Source organism: Saimiri boliviensis, chromosome 13, assembly GCF_048565385.1.
Source record: "Saimiri boliviensis isolate mSaiBol1 chromosome 13, mSaiBol1.pri, whole genome shotgun sequence".
NCBI classification, from domain to species: domain Eukaryota; kingdom Metazoa; phylum Chordata; class Mammalia; order Primates; family Cebidae; genus Saimiri; species Saimiri boliviensis.
Window position 1 is genome coordinate 65,046,172 of NC_133461.1, and position 22,647 is coordinate 65,068,818.

Sequence of the window (22,647 nt, forward strand, 5' to 3'; positions counted from 1 at the left end):
TTCAGGGCCTGACATGGCAAATCCTCTAAATTCCTATGGCCAAACTCCCTACCAGTAGGAGCTATAGCTCTGAGTCACAACCCAGACCACTGCAACTCTGATTGGACAGAGGACCAGCCTTGCAAGCACTATTACCTCATAAGCAGCTGCAGACCTCAAGCCCGTTTCAGCAGCTCATAGAGGCTGCACGTAACACCCAAACTGTATACTCCCCATAAATTCCCAACACTTCTGCCCAAACTTAACCAAGAATGGATATCTCTTTCCAGCCTACCCCCACACACCCCCAAATAAAAGCAGGTATAGGGAGAGGCAATGTGATTAATCTTGGACATGCTGAGTTTAAAAAGCTGAATGAGCAATAATGTTGTGCTTTCCAGTAAGCTCAAGAGAGATGAGAGCTGGAGATACAGAAATAAATTATGAAATGTTAGAGTCCCCCTTTACTCACAAGCATCTACTGTGTGCTAGGCTTTGGGCTACACAGGGGATATGAAGATGAAAGGGCATGGCAAAAACTACTCGACAAAAAAGCAAACAAAAAAAAGTATAATGTGGCCTGGCACTGTGGCTTACGCCTGTAATCATACCACTTTGGGAAGCCAAGGTGGGTGGATCGCCTGAGGTCAGAAGTTCAAGGCCAGCCTGGCCAACATGGTGAAATCCCATCTCTACTAAAAATACAAAAAAGTATCTGGGCATGGTGGCAGGCAGCTATAATCCCAGCTACTCGAGAGGCTGAGGCAGGAGAATCACTTGAACCTGGAAGGCGGAGGTTGCAGTGAGCCAAGATCGCACCCATTGCACTCCAGCCCGAGCAACAAAAGTGAAACTCTGTCTCAAAGAAAAAAAAGTATAATGCAAAGTGATAACCACTGTAACAGAACAGCATTCTTGGGAGAAAGTGGAGAGAGAAAAGAGGACTCACAACAGAACAATGGAGAATATCTGTATCTGGGGGCAGTCGGGAAGAACAGCTGGATGGAGTCTGCAGAAGAAATCGGGTGAGAACAAAGAGACCAGGGTCGTGAGAATGAAGAGAAGACAGCATTTCAACAGGAAGGGGGCAGCAACCAGGTCACGAGCTACAGAAAGGCCAGGTAATCCAAGAGCAAGGTAGAGAGAAAGAATGTATGGAGCCAGGCATCCAGCTAAATATTTCACAAGCCCTACTGCTTTAATCACAGCTACCCTCTGAGTACATTTAAAGGTTCCTGTTTTCAAATTAAGTACGTAAGTCTAGGTGTGGTTAAATAATTTGGCCAAGGGCATGGAGCTAGAATGGAAACTTCTGTCTGTCCAGTTCCAAAGCCCATGCTCTCTTCTCCATTTCATAGTGCCCCCCATTAGCACTGGAGAGGTTTTTGGTATGTACCAAGTTCCCACGGGGTGATAGAACCAGGAAACCAGCAGCAGTGGAACAGCGGCTACGTAGGCAGCAAAAAGGCAACTGTAGTTTGATCTTGGAGCAGGGAGTCACAGGAGAGATGGAGCAGCGCCTAGAAGGGAACAAGGTCTAGACAGTGATTATAATGACTGGGAGTGTATGTGTTTAGTGATAGAGAGAAGAGTCACTGGGCATCTGAAAAGAAGATGTCACTGCAATCTCAAACTAAATGTACAAGTAAAGAAAGGGGAAAAGTGACAGAGGAAAATTACAGACAAGATAGAAGGGATGCCTTCAGTTCACAAGCATATGCTGCGTTCATACCACTCAATGTGGAGTCACAGAAAGCCAGGGCTGCTAAGATAAATTAAGCATGTCCCTGTACACAGGGAGAGGGTGTCAAGCAAAGGGATGAAATTCTGTGATCAAGGTTTCACAGCATGCTGTGGAAGTTCATGAAAAAGGCATCTTATCCAGCTGTGGAGTTGAGGTTGGAGGAGTTTGTCAATAAATGCTTCTCAGAGCAAGTGGTACCTGGTGCTGAGCGCAGGAAGTTGGAGAGCAAATGGAAATTAATTGGCAAATGAGGGAGGGAGGGAAGGTGATCCAGGCAGAGGCAACCACAGGACCCTGGAGGGAAGCTGCAACGATTCAGTATGAACCAGGGGAGATGGGGGTGGGGGTTATGGGGAGAACTGAGGCCTTGTCATGGACATACCACATCAGGAACTGGGCTTCAGCTCATGAACAACAGAAAGTCCCGAAGGATTTGGATTCGGAAGTGACAAGGGGAAAGGGCCACACTGGAGATACTGCAGAGACAGAGTGGGTGATCCAAAGGCTGAACAATCACCATCAGACCAAACAAGGAAAAGGTTACTGGCAACCTTTTGCCTCAGTGGTTTCAGGGCAATGCCCTATCAGAGTTCTTTGATTGCATGCAACAGAAATCACTTCTGGCTGATTTCAGCAAAAGGGATAAGAATATTAGAAGCTCGAAATGTTGATGTGAACAGTAAGACTTGCAGAAGGCAGGAAAGAAGGCAACAGCTCCAGAGGGCCAGTGAGCCAGTTGGGTCTCACAGGCAGAGAGTCTGATCAAGGCGCTGAGGCTAAGACGATGAGCCCTCTGGTCTCTTTGTCCATCTGCTCAGGATGCTAATAACAAGGATAGAAACTCTGACTCCCAGAGGTTCATGTGCTCATCCCTCGCTGTCCAGGTCCTATAACTGACAAGCCACCCCGTAGGGAAGAAGTAATTCCCTAAAAGGAAGTCAAGGATCCATTAGGAAGGATGAATGGATGAAATGGATGTTGACAGACCAAATGATGCGTTCAGTACAAATGGCAAGCACTGAAGCCAGCCTGCGGCACTGAGGCAAGAGCAGGAAATGAGGACGCACAGACTGAGTGTAGACTTTTCAGAGTGTAGACTTAGCTGTGCAGGGAAAAGAGAGACTGCAGCTGTAAACAGAGGAGCATTTCCTGCCAAAGGATATTTATAAGGCAAAAGACCTTTGACAATACTTACGTGTTAAGGAAAAGAATCGGGAGAGAGGGAGAGACTGATGTTGGGAAGTGGACGGCTGACAGTGTTTGCCAGGGAGCCAGGAGGGAAGGGACCCCGAGCACAGGTCTTCCGTTCAGCCTTACAAGGGATGACATCTTTTCCTCTGAGCCTGTGGAGCAGCGACAGGCGTGGGCACACTTAAAGAAATTGAACCAAACAGAAACACACTGGGAAGGCACCCTCTCCTGGTAACACTGGTTTTCCCAGTGTGGTAAGGAGCAAGGCCATGGGCTAAGAAGCTGGAGGAAAAGGGAAGTAGCTATTTTAGGGATACATCAGGGACATGGGTGAAGGGGTTCACCTGGAGCGGGAGAGGCCTCTTCTGTAGGAGAAGGCAAGCATGGGGCAGATATAAGCGGGACTCCAGTTGGTGGCCATAGGACACATGTAGGTGGAATCCCAGGAGAGCCAATAGCCAGAGTCCTCCAGGTACTACTAGCGGCAGGGGAATGTGACTCCAAGGAGAACAGGGTGTTGTGAGCATTTCTAGGTGAACTGAAAACCAACCCATTCTTACCACACACCTTACTTTTTGCAAACTTGCAATGAAGGGAATTATCCAAATGAACTGTAAAATTCCATGTGTATATGAAGGATATTTTCCTGTTTGCTACTTACATTTTGGTGGAGGGATCCATTTGAATAACAAAAGCGTCTGCCGTCCAGATCTGGTTAATCCACATGCTTCCAGAGCCCTTGATGCTTTCTGTCCTCTCTGAATACCACCAACAGCATAAAACGATTAAGTGTGGATTGTTAAAGGGGAATGATTCAGGACAAAGACATGAGGACCGTCACTTCCTTAGGAGAGAGCCCTCCACTCCCATGTCCTCTGCACTGTTTCACGTGAATTGTGTAGAGGATCTGGAACGGAATGTCGTGGTGTGATTAGGCACCAGTGAGACAAATTCCATCAGTGATCGATCAATCTGTATTTTAATTTATCCAGACCGTAAAAGATATTCAGTCTCTTCTCTAATTTATAGATCTTCTTTTGAAAATAATCTAATCTAACTACAGTAAACTAAGATTTTTGAAGAAATATATTCTTTTCAGAAGTTCTCAATTGCTTATAGCAATCCCCCAATTTATCAACTACCCGGCGAGCACATTTCTGTGTTTTTACCCAGTGATCAGCAGAGCTGCAGCTGTTTCTGCCTGCAATAGGGAGGGAGTCTTTGGAGAGAATGTGACTTCTTTGGAGGACTCTCACAATCATTTAATGAAGATATCAACGCACACCCCATTGTGTTCTGTATAATTGCAAGTGTGACTGTTACCTCTGGAAGGTCTCCTTATGCACAGACATGGCTATTTTACTCAAAGTGTTTAATCAATAGAGAATCATCATTTCATGTCCATCAATTCAATTTGGACAGCAAATCCATTTAATTAAAGATAAACCATGGTATAAAAAGGAGATACAAAAACATATACAATTATAAAACAGCTTCATTTAACCAGGAAACACTTATTTGACTACAAATTGGGTAATGATTTTGAAAAATATGAGACTAAAAGAAAACACATAAACTCAGACTAAAGCAAGGAGAAAACCATGTAACTTTTTTCTCCAATCTTATTGAAAGCTTATTAAATATTTTAAATTAAATACTAAGTTCCGCATTTTGTAACAGAGTAATGAGGTTTCTTATATAAAACTTCACATCATATGTTCTCCCCAACCTCCTTATTCTGATAGTATTCATGCAAATAAATACATACACAAACATATTTGCGCACACACACATTTTTGTTTAAGGCTAGCTATTCCCTGCCACACACATACATTCGCCTGCATGAATAACCAGACTAGGTCTACTTTCCATCTTTCACATTCCCTACATCTATCTGATCAAAGGTTCTTCCCAAATGTATGCACACGACACCCCCACACACACACACACACAGGTGCGTATGCATACACATGGACATGCACACACACACACATCCGTGTCTCCCTTTTGGAAATGTTCGTTGCTTTGTTGGAAGCAGCAAGCTGCTGTTTGTTCTGAGTGCAGACCATGGTCTCTCTTGTGCTGAATTCTGGGTGAGCTGTCACCGTGAATGAATGAACTCCCTGTGGGGAAGACAGGATCTCCTCCTGTCTGCTTCTCACACCTCCTATGTCTCTGCTGTTGCCTGTGTTAGAAACCTTAACCCCTTGGAGTCTTTGTTCATCTCTCTTGCTGGTTCTGCTCCCTGGTATGTGTGCAGCTAGTGTCTGTGCAGGTCTCAGGTGACCTCTCAGCCTGCTTTAGGCAAAAGCCAGAGAATGAAAGAGGATTCTTCAAGACAGTTACAATCCAATCATTGAGGTATTACATGAGGTTGCACACAAGAAGGAACAACACAACACGCCTTCAGCTGCCAGGTTGCCCTCCCTGATAGACCATAGGCTTCTGTGAGCACAACTCCGAAAGTCTGGACACAGAGAAATGTTGGTGACTGTTTTGGGAGAGATGGGAATTGAAAAATTACAGAGGAACATGTAAGCTGGCGCAAAATAACTGCATTCATACAGGGGAAATTTCTGTGTACTACCCTCCTTTCCTTGATTTCTTCTACATTGGAAGAAGAGACTTGAATCTAAAGTCACACAAGCATGTATAATACTTTCACTGAGGATGTGAGTGAAGGTCACCACACCTGTTTGAAATGACAGAGATGTACCTGCATTTAGCCTACCCAGTTAACCCTTTTGTATTAAATTCTTGGTAATTCAGCCTAATCCATTATGTCCCTTTAAAAAAAAAAAAAAAGCTAAAGTCATTTTTACTCAAATATCAATGAATTACAAATTAGGCTTCAGAGACAATTCTTTATGTGCTATAAGTCATCTGACACTTTTGTGTCAGCCTCTCTCATACCACCACAGTGGCAGGATATTACAGGATCAAAGCAAATTTGCAGGTCTGAATAACAAGTGCTGCTCTGAGCACGTTCTCCCGGCTCCCCAGGTAACAGAGCTGCGTGCAGATCAGCTCTTTAACATTCTCTAGCTGAGCCCATGGAGACGCCTGTGCTGGGGCGTCTGCCTCCCTAGTCACCCTTGTGGAGCCCCGTCAGTGGACACTCACCTTCAGTGGACACTTTTGCTGCTTTGCCATAATTGACTGACCCTGGAAAATGCTCACTTGCATCTCTGCCTGGACTTCTTGTTTCTTTGCCCTTTTACTGACCTGGGCTTAGAGCCTCTGTTGTGTCACTCTGTCACCTCTAACTTTGTCTGCCACAGTCTTTGGAGTACATACAGGTGCTCACTTGCCTTTGTGTCCAGAAAGTGCTTCAGAGGGCAGGGAGCCTGCATGTGTAGCAGAAGGACAAGTGCATCACAACCTGAGCGCTTTCACAGCGTGGCTTCAGCACACTCCTACCTGCTCGGGCGTGCACAGCTGGAGTTTCCTGGCAGTATCATCGGATGCAATATGGGACAGTCTCAGAGCTGCAATAGCCCTCCTTCCTTGTTGCTCACATGAGCCCTTGAAAGTCAATTTTTCTCCTGCCTTGCGCACAGCAGGTATATCCTATTCTTGAACAGTTTGCTGAAGAGCAGTAAATGAGGTCCTTTCTTGAAGGCAGAATGATTTTTTCCTTTCTCTACTTTCCAAATCTTCTTCTTTAATCTGAGCCCTTGCTCTGCCTTTCCCTGAAGGCTTAGGGTCGTCCGGCCACGTAAATATATGAGTAACCACTGGGGCCTCTCCCAGGAGGACAGGACCAAAGAAACAGAATAATCCAGTAACTGGTTTTAAATGGAGCCTTTTCACAACTGCATTCAGATTCACAAAGTGGCAAGACATCAGTATCTCCACTTTAGTTTCAGAACTTAAGGAAATGCACAAGGAGAAATTTAAATCAGTAGGCTACAAACAACCAGAATTCACTGCCTCAGAACTTTTTCACTGAAAGTGCCTGCCATATGTCTGAGACCAGAGAAAGACAGCAACTCATGCATAAGGCCCACTCCCCATCTCTGGGACCGGGGTTCTAGCAGTGAGAAGCTGGAACAGGTCTGGACATGCCTCTGCTGTGAAATCCATGCAAAGAACCCCGTTCATACCTGACAGGAAGATAGTGTCAGTTACTTCCCTATGCCTGAATTACAGGTTTGTAGGGCTCAGGACAAGGAACATTTGGGTAACATGATTTGAAAATTGTGGGGGGCGCTGCTAAATTCCAGAAATAGATTGGTCACCTTGGCCAATACTAGCTGAGGAAGCAGAGGCGAGTTAGCGCCCAGGTGTTGCACTGGATTACTTGCTAGGAGTTTACATAAAAAAGCACAGTCTGAAACAGACACACTGCAGGAGACCAGAGATGAACTGGCTGCAGAAGGAGGTGTGAAAGGAAGCGGGGTGGGGGGGAGTCGATGTTTCAACACCTGACACTGTTTGGATTTACATCTTTTCGCTTCAGATTATCTACTATAAAATAGAAGCAGAAACCTTATCACTTAAAATTGTAGGTGAACAGATGTCTTTATTCTAGAGTAACATAGCACATTTGTTATCTACCAAAAATAGATGCTTTTCTGATGTTATGGGGTAGAGAATCTGAAACCAACAGTGTATGTGTAGGAGCTTCAATCCATTCAGTTGTCGCACTGTACTTCCCACCCTTAGGACTGCTTATGATGTGCAGTCCGGGATTGGGCAGGTCATATGTCATGTCACTCCATCCTTCTCTGCCATTTGATCGGTTTAGTATCTCCTTGTGATAACTTAAAGAAGAGGGTGAGGGTGTTGAGACTCAGATTGACCTGTGTCTTTTGTAAATTCCTCTTCCTTTCTCCCTTCCTTCACCCCTAAAGCCATTTATTTCCTCAAAGAGATGAACTGGGACAAGTCTGCAAATCAGACTGTCTCAGAGGCATTTAGCTCTGATCAATGTCTCTGAAATTAAAGTTCGCTGTCTTCCTAATACTGATACAGATCATAAAGCATTGGGTGTCACAATAAATGGAGCACCTGGAGCTCTATACTGAGAGCTGTTCCCTTCTTGATAGCAGAAGCACTGGCGTAATGGTGACCTCCACTAACAGTTACGAGGCATTTCTTATGGGTAAGTCAGTGTGGTGAGTCTTTAGCTCATCAGAGTGATTATGAAATAGACATGATTTTTATACTATTCTCCAGATAATAAACAAACTTAAAGACATTAAGAAACTAGTCCAAGTTTGTACAGTTAGTTAATGTAGGACCCAGGATTTGAACTCTGGAACCCACACTCCTGACTCCTAAGGCTTCCGAAGAACCACATTCTAGAATCACATAATCAGATAATTGTAGGACTCAGAATACCTTTAATAATCATATGGTCTTGTATCCTCTTTTGGCAGAAAGAAATCTGAGTACCAGAATGGTTCAGTGACTTGTACAAGATCACAGGGCTAGATTGGAGCCCAGCTAGGATTAGCCCCAAGCCCTCCTGCCTGCCTGCCAGTCTTCTTTCTGTTACAGCACACTATGTCAGCATTAAATGTTCATTTTTAAGAGAGGCTATAAAAACTTTATCAGAAGTTCTTCAAAATAAAATGTTATCCTTCTACCTAGAAGAAAAGAATATCATATGTGTATTTCAAGAATTTTCTCAGGTCTTGACTAAGTCAGAGAGGTCACATCCTGGCAACTTGGGAGACACAGGAGACCCAGTGCCTGAGCTCACCAGCCTCTGGACCCCTGAAATGTGCCTGTTCTACTGATCACCCCAGGCCTGAAGCTGCTACCGTCTTCTCAGGCAGTGTGAAGGATGTAAGCAAGCAGCTGGTGATGGGATTGCCTGACACGTCGTCCTGGGCGATCCCCGGCCCCATCAACTGCTCCCAGCTGTGCCTACCCGACCTACTCACAGACCCCTTGTAGCAGTTAGCTCTCACCTTGCGCTTAGAGTTCCATCCAGGCAGGGCAGCTGGCTCAGCTGCAGAGAGCCCCGTGGTGGTGGTAGTGATTACATGTACCTACTACACAAAGGGATTAGGTACCCTTTAAAAATGCTGCTCCTGCAGAAAATTCATTCCTGTGTCCGCCCCTCCTGTTGAATACAAAGTTTCCTTCCCAACGCGATTTCCTTTATTTCAAAGTGTAGCATCAAAGGGCAGTGAGAAGGGCCTCAGAAGCAGCTGACAGTCACAAAACAGAGACTGCTTCCTGCTGCTGTTAGAAGATCGTACCCTCCTAGCCCCCACCCACTAGGGCCTCAGGACCACTCCAGCTGCCCTCTGCCAACTCCCTGAGTCTAGAATGTCTGCCTCCTCCGTATCCACCCATAGAAACAGCACTCTGTATTTCTGTCTCATTTGTAAGGTAGTTTCCCTTATAAAGCTTTCTGTACCTTCCTTTGGAATTAGCATGCTTCTGACTGCCAATAGCTTTTCATTTTAAAACTTTTAATGAACATTAACTTGTGCCTAGCATGTTCTAGGTGCTTTACAAGAAAAAGAATTGAGTTGATACTCAGAACAATTCTCTTATCCCATTTTAAAAATGGGAAAATGGAGCCCCAGAGAGGTTAGGTAACTTGCCCAAGGTCACACAGCTAATAAAGGGGACCTGGCTTTGAAGCCAGACAGTGTGGCTCTAGGGAATGTGCTCTTGACCAGTCAACTTGCCCCACATTCTGCCTTGAGTTGAGGAAACATCTGTCTCTTCATGACTATTAGAACTACGTCTCCTTCCTCTCTGAAGCTCCAGCAACGCCTAGTCCGGGTTCTGCTTCTCATGGGCTTTCAGGGCTGTCTGAATGACTGGCAGGACAGCCTGAACACCACAGCCCTGAGCTAAGCACAGGGTTTGCCTCAGTATAGCCACAGTGTTGGTCTCTTAGGTCTCCTGTCTCTTAATCTCTCCCAGCTTTACACTATGTGTTTGTAAAATAGGGATAACAGTACGTACCCCACAAAGTTAACGTGAGCTGGCATATAATCAGATAGTGTTAGGAGTTGGAGTCATTTTCACCAATGTGTGATCCAGTCTTATAAGGAAACTGAGGCCCAGGACAGTTCTGTGATGTGCACAAGGTCGTAGAGCCATACTGTGACCCTGAAACATGTGAAGACTGACAATGAAAGAAAATATGGATTTCTTTTCTCAACAGATATATCCTGTACCACTCTGATAAATGTCCTCTCTGATGTACCTTGAGGCATATGTATGTATTCTAATAATGTTGTCATTGCTTGAAAGATTTCTGAAGTTCTTATTTCAGAATAATCTGTAGAGTAGTTAAGTGATACTCTCTGTTTATTGCCCTTGCTGGTGGCAAATCTCCATCCCCTGGCAGGAGAACTTAGATTTGGGGAATAGCTGAAAGTCAAGTTGAATCTCTTGAATAAGATGGGGAACAAGCAGTTGAGATAACTGTGTCTCTTGGAAGTCTGGCTGCAGTTTGAGGGATACTGCTTTCTGATTAAGTTTTTATCCAGATGAGGTAAAAGAGGAAAGTAACAGGACAGATTTCTCATGTGGTTTGTAGGCTAACACTTAGAATTCCACAAGGGGACCAGGCTGCATGTTTCTTCACAGCTGATGAAAACCAGTATTATGGATACAGATGTGACCTTGTGCTTATGTGTATTGTATGCCCATTAAATGCTAACATTGATTAATAGATGCAACTGGAAAACAGAAGCATAGTAGGGGTTACTTTAGGCAGGAGTGTAAAGGCATTAAAGAGGGATTTACTTATGATATGAAGTTATTTTCCCAAACTCAAACTATCCAGACTTCCAGAAGCTGTTGATTTAGGGTCAGTTTTGACATAATCTTCAAGGATGTTTCCCAAGGAAGGTCACCCTGCCAAGTAAAGCCAGTCTGGAAGGAAGAATCTAGGAAAGCTATGATAAGCCAGGTACTCAATCAGCAACTGTATATACACTTTTTAAAATCTCATCTAATCTTCACACCCTCCCTAAGAAGTTAATAACATTGTCTCCTATCATGCATGAGAAAACTGGCTCGGGGTGTAAGTCACTTGCTGCAACATATCACAAGGCAGGTGGAAAAAAAATTCATGTCCATCTTACTCCATCACACTGAGACCAGAGCAGTCCGTGCTCTCAGTGTATTTCAATGAGTAATGTTTTATTCCTGTGAGACCTCTAAACCAAAAGGTTTGGAGAGACAATAAGTCTGTTATTTTGGAAGCTGGCAGCCGCTCTTGACGGGGCTCCGTGTGGTAGCTGTGCTTCATGGCAGTCTTTTTGCTCTCAGTATCCAATATCCATCAAACCTGTTCTCAGTGGCCCAAACACAACTATTAATAGAAGTATGGTTACTCTGTTTGGATATCTCTTTTAAAACAAAGAAGAATCTCTTTAAAACTCTTGACAAATCAAAATTTGTAACTGCCTTTTTCTTTTTCCTCCCTTCTTCGCCTTTAAAGTTGTGTTAATTGGATCACATTATCATGGCCTCGACTTAAGAGCTAACAGATAATGTCTTAGTCTCTCTTCATCATGGGTTCCTTAGCGAAATGAGTACTCATGCGCATGCCCATAAACACACCTTCAGTTCTGCCCAGCTTGCTTCCTGCGGATAGGGAAAGTTGCTGACACAGGAGGCAGAGCAGAAACGCAGCAGCTTGTGCTAAAGGACAAAGGAGAATGATGGTCTCAGAGCGTGGATTCTGCTCTCCTGCCCCACCCCTCCACCCATCTCCTCTTCTGTCCCCAAAAAGGCAGCTGAAGTCACTTCAAGGCTTCCTACTTGGTTTCTGTTCCAGAGGCCAAGCCTCCTGATAAGACTGAGGAAAGCATAAAGCACCTTGAGTTCCATCCTCCTAAAGGGCCCTGCAGCTGGAGTCAGCCTTTGTTTCAGCCTCTCCTTCACCACCATCTAATTTATTGCTTGAGCAAGCCACTTGCCCTCCCTAGCCCTGCCTGTTGCTTCTTCCTTCTAGAGCATGAGGAAATACAAGGAATGAAAAGGATCAAGTCCAGCCTGGTCCTTGCTAGCTCTCTTCTGGGCAAATCACATGCTCTTCCAGCCCCAGAGTGAGGCCACAATTGTCAGAATGCAACTATTCAGTGTGTCCAGTTCAAAGTAGGAACTGCTCAGTGGATGAGAGTTGTGATGATCTTGAAAATGAGTGTTTAGAAATTGACTGTCTCTGGGATTCCTCACAACTGTATTTGATTTGAATCTCCTTCCCCAAAACCAAGACACTACCTCTTTGTGTTAGGAGTTAATCAAACCATACTGATAGACAAATGGACGTAACCTGTCTCTTTCTCTCTCTCTCTCTCTCTCTCTCTCTCTCTCTCTCTCTCTCTCTCTTTTCTCTTCCTCTCTCTCTCTCTCTCTCTCTCTCTCTCAAATCTTCTCAGTCTGTGGAATAATGTTTGAGGGAGAAAGGAATCAGCATGTGAGGTTCCCCTTGCCGTTCTTCCACCATCATAAGCCATGCACAGCTGTCAGTACTCACCTCTGCCCTTCTCTTCTCCGGGACACCCTGCTCCTCTCTCCAGGTCTCTGTGGGCTCCTTGACCTCTGAATTCCTGTAGACACCTATGGTCAAGATCATGAAACTGTCACTTAATAGTCTGAATTTTCATTTTTTCAATTTCCATTTTTGGATGAACTGGGCACATGGCTGAATGTTTTCATCACATTATATCACTTAATCCAGTGGTTCCCAAATGTATCTGCATTTCAGAATGGCCTGGGGAGCTTCAATAAACTACTGACACCCCTGACCCACCCCAGAAATTATGCCTTAATTAGAGTATGGCCTGGGCTGTAGAATTTGTTAAGACCTCCCTTCCCCTCAACTAAGTGATTTTCACATGCAGGCAAATTTGGGAACCACTGACTTAGTCTTAGAACTCTCTGCCATAGGACCTATAGCCATGCCCTCTTTACAGATGTGGTTGAGCAAACTCCAGTGACCCCCTCAAGCTCACGTCAGTACTGCATAAGAGCTGGCACTCCAGCCTGGCCAGACTCTGCAGCTGTGCTGTCTCAATCCTTGCTGCTCAAAGTGTGGTCCAGACACCACAGTGTCACCTGAGAGCTTGTCCACGGTGCACATTTTCAGGCCCCACAAAGTCAGACCTGCTGAATTGGTTCAGAATCCCTCCAAGGGAGTCTCATGCCTGCTTCAGTTTGATAACGGCTGCTGTAGTCATGTCAGATGCCCTAAAGGTCACAGTCAGTGCTGCCAGCCTAGGGAGCCACAGGCTGGCCCCTAGCCATCCTCTGACTTTAATTCACCTGGGTATTATCTGGGCTGCTGGTTAAAAATGACCCATCTCAAAGATCTTTTTTCAGGAAGTTAGAAAGGAGTTACAGCACTTTCTGTGCTGTTTCATGTTTGTGAGTTTTAAAGCCAACAACGATCATCACCCCTTTGGAGCAGGGACCACACATCTATTCCTGCGCCCTCCAGCAGTAATGAGCAGGTGGCAGGGCTCAGGACTGTTTGCCTGATTGATGGCCTGATGGAACCAGCGCCAGGGCACTAAGGTAATTAGACGATCAGGTTCCGGATCTCGCTTTCTGGCTGGAGGTACTGCCTTACGTGATTAGGATGTCTGGGAGGCACAGCTTCTCCTAGAAGCTGTGCAGGTAGCGCTGAGCTGCAGGAGGCAGTCAAGCCAAGCGCAGGATCAGAGCAGAGGAACCTCCACTTTCTTGCTTCCTGGGCTCCAACGGACGCCTCCAAACCAGTAGTTCCAGCATCTCGGTATGCAGACCTTAGAGAACAGGAGTCGACTGCAAGCCCATACTCTAAAGACATGAAAAGTCTAAATACAGTGAGAACGAAGCATATTCTCTCTTCTTTTTCCTTTTTTTTTTTTTAAGCAAAATAATAACTTGACACAAGTCCAAGCAGTTAAAAAGATACTAAAAGAAACCCAATTTAGAAGGGCTTTTAGTAGGCTGAAAACAGATGTGGCAAACCATTTCGGGATATTCTGGGAGATGAGATGGGGAGGACCGGATTCGAAATGGCTGGGCCGCCTGTTCTGGGCCCGCCCCTCCAGGTGCCTGTGCTCGGGAGGGGCCCTGCCCAGCACGCGCTGTGGAAGGAAGCGGCCCCGCACCTCCTCCCTCCCAACTACCGCGGGGTCGGAGGCATCCGGGCGGCGCGGAGTCAGCATCGTGCAGAGCGGTTGAGAGCAGAGCGCGTTTTCTTTTCATTGTTCCCTGGCTTCCCTGGGAGAGCGGCGGCACCTGTTCCTGCGGTAGCGCTGCTGAAGTTGCTAGCCGCCGACGCGCGGGGGCGCCCGACGGCATCCGGCCCGCGGGGGACCAGGAGCCGGAGAGCGTGGAGCTGGGTGAGGGGGACAGAGTCCGTCCGGAAGGGCCCAGGGTCGGATTTCGGATGTAAATAGAGCTCAATCGAGGGAGTTGAAGGCGTTGGGAATGCATTTCTCAATAGTCCCAAAGAAACTGAGCTTTCAGTGCATGCAAGGGGCCTTTGGTGTCCCCGATTTTTGGCACTGAAGCACCCTACTTTCATATTTTTGAAAATTCAAGAACAGGAAGGTTAAGGAGTCTACGTGGAATTCTAGGTGACCATCCAAAATAACATACATCAATTGCATCTTATAATTAGTAAAATCATTTTTATTAAGATAAATCTTGATCCGGTGTTTTTATTAGGTAAGATAAACCTGGCATAACATACGTTGCAGGTGTGTTTTTTATTCAGTTGTCATTTTCAGAGAAATATATGAATTTTTGAAGTGTATATTTATTCCATCAGTAATTATTTTTAAAGTGCACCTGTATACCATATATGTAGTTTTATATCTATCCCACCACTTTCTGCTTGCATAACTGAAGTTACAAAAAGGTAAACACAAGTCCCCCAGTATAGAGGAGAATCTAATATGTCCCATATAAGCATGTTGGCTAATTGACATTTTCAAAGTATGGTGCTAGACACACTTGAAATGAAATTATTGTTACTGTCAAATTACACATCTCCACAAATATACTTTATCTGCTCCAACTGACTTTACATCTGGGAAAGGAGAAATTGTAGGTCTCTCTCTCTCTCTTACTCTGGGATATTTTAGATAGAGCAAAGGTATCCATGATGTAAATTTCTGAGATATTATAGATAAGCCCTTTATAAAGTCACAGATAATATTCCCATAATGGAGTGTGGGGAGATTCCAAAGACACACTTACTGAGGGCAGGGACTGGTATTGTCTTCTGCTCCACAGTATCTGCAACTCCTATCGTGTCTGGTTTACATCTTGCCAACTTAAAGTAATGAGGCTTCCCTGGAAGGGCACTGAATCCAAGGCCAGAAAGTTTCACAAGGAAGCAGCTAAAATAACAATGAGCCACATAGCTCATGGGGAACATCCGTGCACCTTAGGGGGTTGGCATTCTGAGAGAGGTGCTCTCAGCTCAGATTTCTTTTTATAAACTTAGTCTTGGACTTTTTTTCCTACACTGATCTTATGACTTTCGGCATGAAATTCAGTTTTATATATATACATTGCATATTTAGTGTGCACAGAACACAGTGATTAGATGTGGCAGGGTTTACAGAAATAAGCAAAACAGCACCTTTTATGTGCTGGCCAGGAATAAGCTTACAGTCAAACAGTGGGAGAAAGGCATCATACCAGGCTCAGAACAAGCATGTTTCATCAGGGCAGCAAAAAAGCTCACATCTAAGGAGGGGGCTTTGAAGGGGACCGACGTGTGAGATGTACTTTGAAGAATGCAAAAAATATTCATCTGGGAGGAAATGGATGGGAGGAGAACATTCTAAACAGAAGGAATGGTGCAAGTAGGAGCTGGGATCATGGGGTATGTTTTGGGGATCAGGACAAACACGTCCTTGAACATAAAATACATGTGCATAGAGAAGAGAGCTGTAAAAGATAAGGCTGGAAATGCTGGTTGGGGCCATATTTTAAAAATGGTTCTTACATGCCTGGCCAAATAATTTTTATTTTGTTTCAGAAAGTAGTTAAAAATAGGAGCTTCTGGAGCAGAACAAGTCAATGGCATTGGGTTTATACATTGAGAGAGTTTTTTCTAGTATCAGGATACATAGAATGCCCATGCAGGAAGACACTAGATTCTGAATTTAGGATTGTGGCAGAGGGATTAAGAAGTTGGAAAACGCACTTTGAGAGCTACCTCAAAGACACTCCTAGCCTTGGCAAATGGTTGGGTTTTGGAGAAGGAATGGTTGATTAAGGGAATCATAGCAGTCACATAGGAAGTCAGGAAGAGAGCAATGGCTATGGGGCAAAGAAGTCTCTTTTGGTCTTTGAAGTGTTGGCAGGACCTCCAAGGGAAGATGCTCGCGAAAGAAGTTAGAAATCAAATTCAGAAGGCTGGGCACAGTGGCCCATGCCTGTAATCCCAACACTTTTTGAGGCCAAGGCAGGAGGATTGCTTGAGGCCAGGAGTTCAAGACCTGGGCAGCATAGCAAGACCCCGTTTGTATTCAAAAAAATAAAAGGATTAGCTGGGCATGGTGACATATGCTTGTAGTCCTAGTTACTTGTCAGGCTAAGGAGGGAAGATCGCTTGAGCCCAAGGGTTCAAGATTACAGTGAGCTGCGATCACACCACTGTACTCCAGCCTAGATGGCAGAGCAAGACCCTGTCTCTAAAAGAGAAAACAAAACAAAAAACAAACAAAAAACATTAAATTCACCAAATGGAGAAACAGGGCTAGAGTTACAGAATAGAAATTCATCCATGGAAGGGCAGGGACAGGAGTAGGTGAAACTGCGAGGAATCCTGGGGAGGCAGAAGATGCCAAGGAGAAACCCTTGGCATGGCCTGGTGTTCCTGCCCAGCCTCTGAGCCTGTTCTCCCTCATCCTGATGTCTAGAAGAACATTCTGACCCCCACACCAAAAAAAATACGATTTGCTAGGAGAAGCCAAGTCCAGCAAATTTATTCCACCTGAGATGAAGTTAGAGGCTTCAGACGATATAGAAAGACAGTTTTGTATTTTGTGAAGTTTAGTTTATCGAATTTACTTATATTGAAATGAATCTGTAGTTCTAATTTGGGAAAATGACGTAGCTACTTCCTTCTTCAGAAAAAAATAATTCTAATCTTTAGCATTCATTCTGATTTTCTGCCCACTCCTCCTAAAAAGTTTTCAATCACTTTCTGAAACTAGAAAGAATTCAAAAGAAGAGCTAAAATATTGTAGACTTCCTTCACAGTTTATTTTTGTAGGCTGTTCTCTGAGTAGAGAAGCACAGGAAATGAATGGTTACTGTAACTGGGATGTTTGTGGTAAAAATACAATTTTTAAAACTTAGACCATTTTTCTAGGGTTTACTTCTCCCATAACTCAAATATTGTTTGCTTCTGAGGAAAAAATAAAAACACAGATGATCTATAAAAAATAGACCTTGCAGGAGCCACAGTGGCTCGGGCCAGTTGTGCTGGTGCTTGAGGAGGCGAGGCTATGTGTTCAAGACCAACCTGGGCAACATAAGAACCTCTCATTCATTTAAAAAAAAAAAAAAAAAAAAAAAGACCTTGCTCTTGAGTATACAGTTAACTTGTGTTTGTTTTTGTGTGCAGATTTTACCCTATAAATCATAGTGTGATTCATCCTTGGGGGAACTCCAAAAAGAAAATCTAAACCCATAATTTCTTTTGTGTTTTCTAAAGGTCAAATGCTGCAAATACTGGCCAGATGACACAGAGATATATAAAGACATTAAAGTTACCCTAATAGAAACAGAACTACTGGCAGAATATGTGATAAGAACATTTGCTGTTGAAAAGGTAAGTTTTCGTCCTGCTTTTAAAAGCTATCGTCAGACACTAGTGGTACCATAATAGCCTCATTAAGTTATCTAGGATACTTTACACAAGCTCATACCTGAATGCAGGTAGGCTCTATCGGATGGTTTCTCAAGATTGCATTTGCCCTCTGATTCTATAATAGCTCAGTTCCATCTTTAAAACAAATCATTCCCATTTCATAAGAATCTGTATTTCGCAAGTAAACCACAAGTTTATTCGTTTATTTTCTTTTTCTGGTTAATATTGTTCTGCCCATCTCTTTCTTTGTTCACAGAACAAAGTTTTTTAAATTTTAGTAAGTGTCCTTCCAGTTGGGTAAATTTCCTTCATGGTGTATGTCCCTATGCATTTCTCAGTAGGGAGTTAGTATCAGTGTTGAGACACAGGTCCTAACTCCTCCTGAAATCCTTCACTTCCTTGTGGCTTTCCAAAGCTCTAGTTTAATGTGGACTGATTGATTTTCCGGGTAGAAGTAACCTACCTGGAAACCTAAGTGATCTCCATTAGACATGGGACACTCTTGCATGAAGCAGCGCATTCATTCATGCTCACTGCCATACTGGTTTTCCCCTTTTGTAGTCTCTGGTGTTGGGTCGGTGAATGCTCTGCTTTGGTTCTGCCCTGCCTCATCCCATGTGCATGGATGGGGCTTCTTCTCTGGGAAGCACTGTAGGGCATAACAGGGAATTTCCTTATTCCCCCTCTTTCTGCTGACATAGGGAGGGGCCGGAGGTGAAGCACACTGCAGTCCATCCAGAGAAGTGTCACAGGTAGGCTCTGGGGAAAGTGGAGGTGATGTGGCTGAGAAACATTCTGCCTTCCAAAGATCCACGGACTTTTCTATCCAGAGTTGATTCTTCATAACTGAGCACTGCACAGCTGCACTAGACTTAGGGATCTTGGTGTGAATTTGTTCAGCTTATACTCATGTAATAGTAGCAGGTATTTTTGGAAGACTTGGGTTATAGGCATATTGCTAGGGAGTTGGATCTTGGCCTTCTCTCCACTCTGTATTCTCATTGCATCTAAATGCACTTTTTAGATTAACAAGACCAGTTTTAGGAAATCAAGGAAATTGCGACATCTGCTTATTGGCTAATCTACTCTGATGTTTTGAAGTACCTTTCCTGGTTTGCAGATCCAAATTTGTCATAGAATCACAAAGCTGGAAAGACTTTATTTTAATCTGTTTCTCATACTATTTAGCATTTTTTTTCTTAGCCTGTCTTTTTTAATAAGCAGGCAGAAAGCCTGGAGACTTCAAAGAATGAGGAGTTCTGGTTGACTCAGTTCTTCAAGTTCTGAACCTCACACTTTGATGTCAATTTTTTCCTTCTTAGGCAGTATTGGGGAAAAAAACACATGGAGGATTTTTGTATGGCTGTTGGCAAGAGCATTCATGAATAACCGCGTTAAAACAGCGATAAAAACACCCTCAATATTTTTTCTTTAAAAAAAAGTCATCCAAAAGCCATCACTTAAACATGGAGTTCTTTGAACAATAGTCAGCTCTCTAAGAAGCTGAAAATGCATCTCTGTAGCTAAAGGAAGGGTTGTTTGTTTCTTTGCTCTTTTTTTTTTAACCTCTTATTGTACTCGCCTGAATTCCCAGCTGCACAGAAATGTGTCTGAAATACCCAGTTATTTTAGTCATTTGAAAACCAGTGAAGAGGTTGCGGAGGGAATAGAAGGAAGAAGGAAGTTGTTAATGCCTTTGGGGAAATCAAAATGACATGTTAGTGATTTTAACTGGGCAATTGGAATCTTTAAGGAAAACAAATCATTAGTACTTTTGTAGAACATGTCTTGTAGGTTTTTAACTTTCTCATTCGAAAGTAAAGAAGAAAATGGGTAAGCATGTATTTTGAGATGCCTGCAATTCTGATTCTATTTTGAGAGCATGTTGCATCAAGGGACCTAAAGGTGAAAATGGATTTGGGCTCTGCCCTGCCAAACAAGCAGACTCAATGCCATTTGGAACCCGTGAATTCCTGCTTTGCATCTGATTGTTGTCTTTTGTTTCCCACATAGCTGAGGATTCCAAGCTAAACAGATTTTAAATAATATGCAGTACTCAGAGTCAGAAGGAAAACACCCCAGAAGTCTCCATGGATTTAGGCTGTCTGGTGAATCTATCCCTGCCTATCCTGGGAGAAACAAAGTTGACAGTGGCCACTGAATTCACGCTACCCAGGAGCTGCCTAGGATTCAGAGAGGGCATGAGAAGATGATCCTCTTGTCTCTAAGACAGGACATGTACTTTGTGACTGTTCATTTCACAAATATTTCCTAAGCACCCACTTTGGGCCAGGCACTATTGTATGACTTGGTTCAAAATTAGTGACTAATTGGGTATTGTGGCTCATGCCTGTTAATCTCAGCACTTTGGGAGGCTGAGGCTAGAGGATCGCTTGCAGTGAACCATGGTTGTGATTTGCACTGCAGCCTGGGCAACAGAATGAGACCCTGTGTCAAAAAAAGATTAAATGACTGTCACTTTTTTTGTATATAACATTCATGCTTTTTATAATGAAAAATAAGGGAAAAAAAGGTAATAGTATCAAATTGGGGGGTATTTGGGCTGTGATCACTGATGACATCTATGATGTTCTTCCCCAAATATGTTACATTGCAAAACAGAAAAAAGGAGACACTGCTATGCCAGTGAACAAGAATGAAAGCTGGATCAGAAGCAATTTCCTTTGCTACTCGTCAATAGCAACCATATTCAAGGGTGAGGGTTTGATTTTAGGAAATGTTTTCTACATTCCAGAAACTGATATTTACCTTGCTCAGAGAAAGAGTCTTAGATCAGTTAAGAGCTGTAGTTCAGGACCTGCGGATGCTGGGAACTGAAATCTAACAAAATTAGAGAAGCACCCCACTGCTCCCACCCGCCAAAAAAACCACCAGGATATGGAGAAAGATATGCCCTTTTTACCCCTTTGGAATAAAACATTTATTGTCAGTAAGCTATATGGGAACGCATACCACCAAAATCAAATCAGCCCTTTGCAGCTCATCATGCAGAAAGCTGGGGGATCTCTCTCGGGGTTTGGAAGGTGACACAGGCCCAGCTGTATGTTTTCTAATGGAGACCTTAGGACTGGCAAACATTACCTTGGTTTTAGTGATAAGGAATTTGGGCTCTTAAGCATCTAACCATACTACTGTGGGATCCACAGAGCCAGTTTAGCAGTTGACAGTATTGACTTAGATTTGTGAATCCCTGACTGCTTAGTTCCTTAACACTTAAACTCTGGTAAAGAATGGCATTTTCAAAGAGAAATAAAGCTTCAGCATTTGTGGGTTATTAAATGAAGACATATTAACACATGGATGCCAGACAAGTCTTATCTCAAAATCTGCAGGTGTTTGCCTCTTCCGGTCTTTCAGAGCATACAAAAGTTCTGAATTTCTTCTTTGCTCACTAGTGTGTGTGAACAATGATTGATAGTGAAAGTGATAAGGTTAATAGTGTTTAATTTTAAGATACAATAAAACCAAATGCAGACATGGTTCAGAAAATGATCATGGAGTGAGAGAAGGAAGAAAGTCTAATTTGATCCTAGGCGTACATGCAGAATTGATTCTGGTTTTGTTTTCAAAACAGTCTTTTGCTTTAAAACAGTCTTCATATATAGGCTCATACTTAGAAAACAAAATTAACAGCTATAAATTACCTTGATTATTCTCAAAACAAAAGTAAATTAAAAACAAAAGCAAACCGTAAAGTCTCCGTCTCACTCCAGTTGAGCAGCAGACAGCTCTCCCTCAATTTACTGACCTGGCATAGAATTCCATCAAAAATATCTTTTGATTCCCCTGGTATATATTGGCTTACATGCTTGTTTCCCACAAGTGGACTGTGGTGGCCACTCGAAAACTTATCTCTGTAGTCCTAGCACCTCACATAATGCCTGGGGCAGTATAGTCACTCAGATTGCTATCAATTGGATGAATGGGTTAAATATTTACCCACATTAAAAGAGAAACCTAACAAACAGAGCTGTAAATGCAAATGAATTCTCTGACCTGTCTCCTTGGAAAGGAGTCCTCACTTATTCCTCCTGCAAGCATCATCTGAGCATGCTTAGTGCGTGTGCACCACTCCATTCCCTGCTCTGAGAGGTTCCAGGATGCCAGAGAGCCCCAACACGGAATTAGTATTGAGCACACAGACATCCTTTAATTCCTTCAGGCCCATCTTCTGTGCCTCTTTTTCTATAGACTCTCAGCTCACCAAACACCTTGTGATCTAAGTGAGACAAACTTTTAACGTAGGTCTACTTTTAAGACAGGAATTTCAAAGAACCCAACCAATCCATCCATTTGTTGGAATTGCACCTGAAAATTAGCATTTTCCCCAAACACCATCTCCCTTTCATGCCCAGACATCTTCGTAAGGGTACAGTGCCTTCCACATTGTGTGTAAGATCTAAGGATGGCACCCTTCCCCAGCAGTCCACTGTTTCCTGGCCCTAGACTTTTTACCTGGGGACTCTTTCCACTTCCCCAGCTACCCTGACTTATTTATGATTTGTTTTCCCTTGTTCTCTTCCTTGTTGTGGCTGACCAACTGCAGAGAGGTGTGCATGAAATCCGAGAGATCAGACAGTTTCACTTCACTGGCTGGCCGGATCATGGGGTCCCCTACCATGCCACTGGCCTGCTGGGATTTGTGCGGCAGGTCAAGTCCAAGAGCCCGCCCAATGCAGGCCCACTGGTGGTGCACTGCAGGTAAGCAGGGCTCCAGAGCCTCCTGAAGGAAGCACAGCGGGTGATGGGTGCAGGCCCACCTTTGGGGATGATGAGTATGTTTTAGAACTTCAGAGTGGCGATGGCTGCACAACATTTTGGAGTCTACCTTTTAAGAGGTTTAAATTTATATTATGTAACTGCCACTGGAGTGTACCTTTTAAGAGGTTTAATTTTA

At 43.8% G+C, this 22,647-nt stretch overlaps 1 protein-coding gene across 12 annotated transcripts in view; it reads left to right on the forward strand.

Annotated features, from left to right (window-relative positions):
- PTPRM (protein tyrosine phosphatase receptor type M) overlaps positions 1-22,647 on the forward strand; it is an 836,104-nt gene that overhangs the window by 783,604 nt on the left and 29,853 nt on the right. For 6 of the 12 annotated variants that reach the window (XM_074383756.1, XM_074383757.1, XM_074383760.1 and 3 more), the window contains 3 exons: positions 17,574-17,690; positions 18,431-18,481; positions 22,297-22,451. In XM_074383756.1, the coding sequence (XP_074239857.1) occupies positions 17,574-17,690; positions 18,431-18,481; positions 22,297-22,451 (323 nt within the window). The remainder of the gene's footprint in view (positions 1-17,573; positions 17,691-18,430; positions 18,482-22,296; positions 22,452-22,647) is intronic. The other 6 variants (XM_074383758.1, XM_039463636.2, XM_074383765.1 and 3 more) reach the window with 1 other exon arrangement.